Below are 3,511 nucleotides of genomic sequence, written 5' to 3' on the forward strand. Positions count from 1 at the left end.
GGGACATTCAAGGGGATGGGATGATCCTATTAGTGATACCTTATACTCTGAAGCTAAAAATTTGTTTAGGTAAATGTTTGAAATTGAAAATATCTGTTTTAATAGGTGTGTAAGGCCTGCAGACGTAATCAAAGACCCAGAGTTGATCATTTTTTGTGATAGTAGTATAAAAGCGTATGGAGCTGTAGCATATGTTAGATGGGAAAAGCAAGATGGTAATTATTATGTAAACCTTCTTTGTTCAAAGAATAGAATAGCGCCTATGAAACAAATCAGTATACCACGATTAGAACTGTGTGCTGCTGTTTTAGCATCGAGATTGAGGGCAACCGTTGAAATCAATATGAGATACAAATTCTCTAAGGTAATCCACATCACTGACAGTGAGATAGTAAGAGCACAGATCCAGAAGGAATCCCACCAGTTTAATTCCTTTGTTGGAATTAGGGTTGCAGAAATTCAGTCCAAAACTGAACCCATAGAATGGTTTTGGGTATCTTCCAAGGAAAACAACGCTGATTTGACTACTAGGAAATGTAACCCCAGAGAATTAGACACAGAATCTGTTTGGCAAAAGGGTCCAGAATTCCTGTATCAAGATTCCTCGGAATGGCCTGTAAAACAGAGTACAGTATCGGATCTTCCTGATGTTGTTTTCGCAAGAGTGGCCTTAAATGAAGGAGGAATTAATTCAAGTAGCCAGGTGATTGATATCCAAAGATTTAGCAATATGAAAAGACTGTTATCAGTGATGGCTAGAATTATTAGTGCAATAAAGAAAAAATCGTTTAAGGCTATATTGTGCGATCCTAGTACAGAAGAGATACAGCAAGCTGAGTTGTATTTCGTCAAAAACGCTCAAGCAAGTTTGCCACAAGACTGGGAAAAGAGGTATAGACGTTTAGGACCAGTTTCGAGAGAGGATGGCATAGTCACCGTGGGTAGCAGGATGTCCAAATGGTTGAAGGACAATTGGGATCAGAATCAGTTTATACTTCTCCCACCAAAGCACCCATTCTCTTTAATATACATGTCTCACATACATCAAAAGGATCACAGTGGAGTTGAATCAAGTCTTGCTAGAGCTCAAGTGAAATATTGGATATTGGGAGCAAGGAAAACAATGAAATCTATTAGAAAACAGTGTGTAGTATGTCGAAGAATTGACAAGATCTGTACATCACAAGCTATGGGAGAGTTGCCAAAAGAGAGACTTGAACCATGTCCTCCATGGCATAATGTTAGCCTAGATCTTTTTGGCCCTTTCTGGGTTTGTGATACTGTAAAAAAAAGAGTGAAAAGGAAAATATTTGGAGTAATTTTTAATTGCATGGTTACAAGGGCTGTACATTTGGACATTTCTGAGGGTTATGCTATTCAGAACTTTCTTACTGTACTGAAAAGGTTCACATGTCTAAGAGGATTTCCAAAGAAGCTTTACAGTGATAATGGTACGCAGTTGGTGTCTGCTAACAAGGAGTTGAGAGAAATGGTTACTCAGTGGAATAAAGGTTTAGTGTTTAACTTTGGAGAATTTGAAGGTTTAACCTGGGTATTTAATAAATCTGCTGATGCCCCATGGGAAAACGCTTGTAGCGAGTCGTTAATTAGACTGGTGAAGAGGTCACTCACCAGAATCATAGGTGAATCAGTCATATCTTTTGGGGAACTACAATCTGTAATGTATGAAGTTGCCAATATGTTGAATGAACGGCCTATTGGGTTTAAACCAGGGGAAAACTTTACCGAAGGGACTGTGTTAAGACCTAATGATTTACTATTGGGTCGATCTACCATCGAAGCTCCTTGTGGATTTTGGAATGAGAGAGTTAATTTTAATAAGTAATATGCATTTAAAATGAAAATAGTAGATTTGTTATGGAATAAATGGATGAAAAATTATTTTCCAACTCTTATTGTAAGACAAAAATGGCATGTTAATGTAAGAAGTGTAATGAAGGGTGATATTGTACTTGTTAATGACCAAAATGCATTGAGAGGAGAATGGAAATTAGCACAAGTGGTAGAAGGGATGCAGGGAACAGATGGAAAAACAAGGGATGTGGTACTCAGATATAAGGTAAATAAGTTTGGAAAACGGTATTTGGGAGAACCTGATAAACTAATGACCAAATCGGTGCATAAATTAGTGGTGATACTTCCGGTGGAAGAACAGTAGACTTAAATGGCATTAATCTGTTGTAGGGGGAGTATATTATGATCATCATCATAATAGTTTGTATTTATGTGGTTGTGGTAATATTCTGGTTAATGAAATTCATGTACATGTTAAGTTGGATAAATATTGGGAATTGTATTTGGTAATATTGTAACTTTTGTACAATTCGAAATTACTGAGAACATGTTGCTTTAGTTAGAAGCGGCATTTGTAGTACTGTCGGATTGTTCCAAGGATAGGAGACTGTCGCAAAATTCTCCCGTCCTTAGGATTTTCTTAGTTGTACTTTTCACCGCCTCAGTTTTCATTGTTGTGATTATTGTAGTGTAATTGCCATTCGTGATTGACATATCCTTCGTGTCATAGGATGCAGTGTTATTTTTTGTGTAAATTATAATTAGCTGGTTCTGCATTTTTTATGAAATTTTATTAGTAAACTTTGCATTAATGTTCGTATTGTCATTGTATTCGGGGACATAATGAGGATACGGGCACGAGAAATTGTAATGGTCTGATACCGAAAATCCTTCAAGCAAGTTCTTTATGTTGGTGCGGGGAAGCAGTGCAGGACTGTGTTATGACTGACAAGTGTCGGTGGCAGTGTATAGACGGATGGCGTATTCAATTAATTACCATGGCTAAGAATGGGCGGTCACATTGGAAGTTGAGCGGGTATGCATTTGTCGTGTACTGTTCATTTTGCATTATTATTCATTGCACTATTACTATGTATTATTGTTAATATATTATATATCAAATGTGATGTTATTAAATGTATGGTTGTTAAATGTGGTGGAAAATCATATTTGGGATACCTATTTATATTGTCATGCTTTACAGGCTGAATCAGATCAATAAAAGATACAGCAAGGCAGCCCGAGTTGTTATATATCCTGCATTACATATATATATATATATATATATATATATATATATATATATATATATATATATATATATATATATATATATATATATATATATATACGGTATATATATATATATATATATATATATATATATATATATATATATTATATATATATATATATATGTATATATATATATATATATATATATATATATATATATATATATATATATATATATATATATATAAAAATATATATATATATGCACATACAACATCATTACCATAAACATATAATCACGTATATATCAATACTTATATCTAGCATAACATTATATAGTGTCAATGTACTTATGCATACTATATAAAATAATTGTACCCGTCAATGAATGATAGCTTAGGTCTAAATATTAGTTTCACAGTGACGTTAATTATTCACAATACATTCAGTTCTACCTTAT

The 3,511-nt window shown here is 34.0% G+C and overlaps 1 protein-coding gene across 1 annotated transcript; it reads left to right on the plus strand.

Moving 5' to 3' along the window:
• The first annotated feature begins 262 nt into the window (after positions 1–262).
• LOC137659803 (uncharacterized) lies at positions 263–1,846 on the plus strand. Its single transcript, XM_068394600.1, has one exon. It carries the CDS (start codon positions 263–265, stop codon positions 1,844–1,846), a length of 1,584 nt encoding a protein of 527 aa, XP_068250701.1.
• Positions 1,847–3,511: the final 1,665 nt, after the last annotated feature.

Source organism: Palaemon carinicauda, chromosome 20 (assembly GCF_036898095.1).
Source record: "Palaemon carinicauda isolate YSFRI2023 chromosome 20, ASM3689809v2, whole genome shotgun sequence".
NCBI lineage: Eukaryota > Metazoa > Arthropoda > Malacostraca > Decapoda > Palaemonidae > Palaemon > Palaemon carinicauda.

Bases quoted from the DNA above. Each gene is read 5' to 3' on its own strand.
- LOC137659803 (XM_068394600.1), top strand. From the start codon at position 263: ATGAAACAAATCAGTATACCACGATTAGAACTGTGTGCTGCTGTTTTA.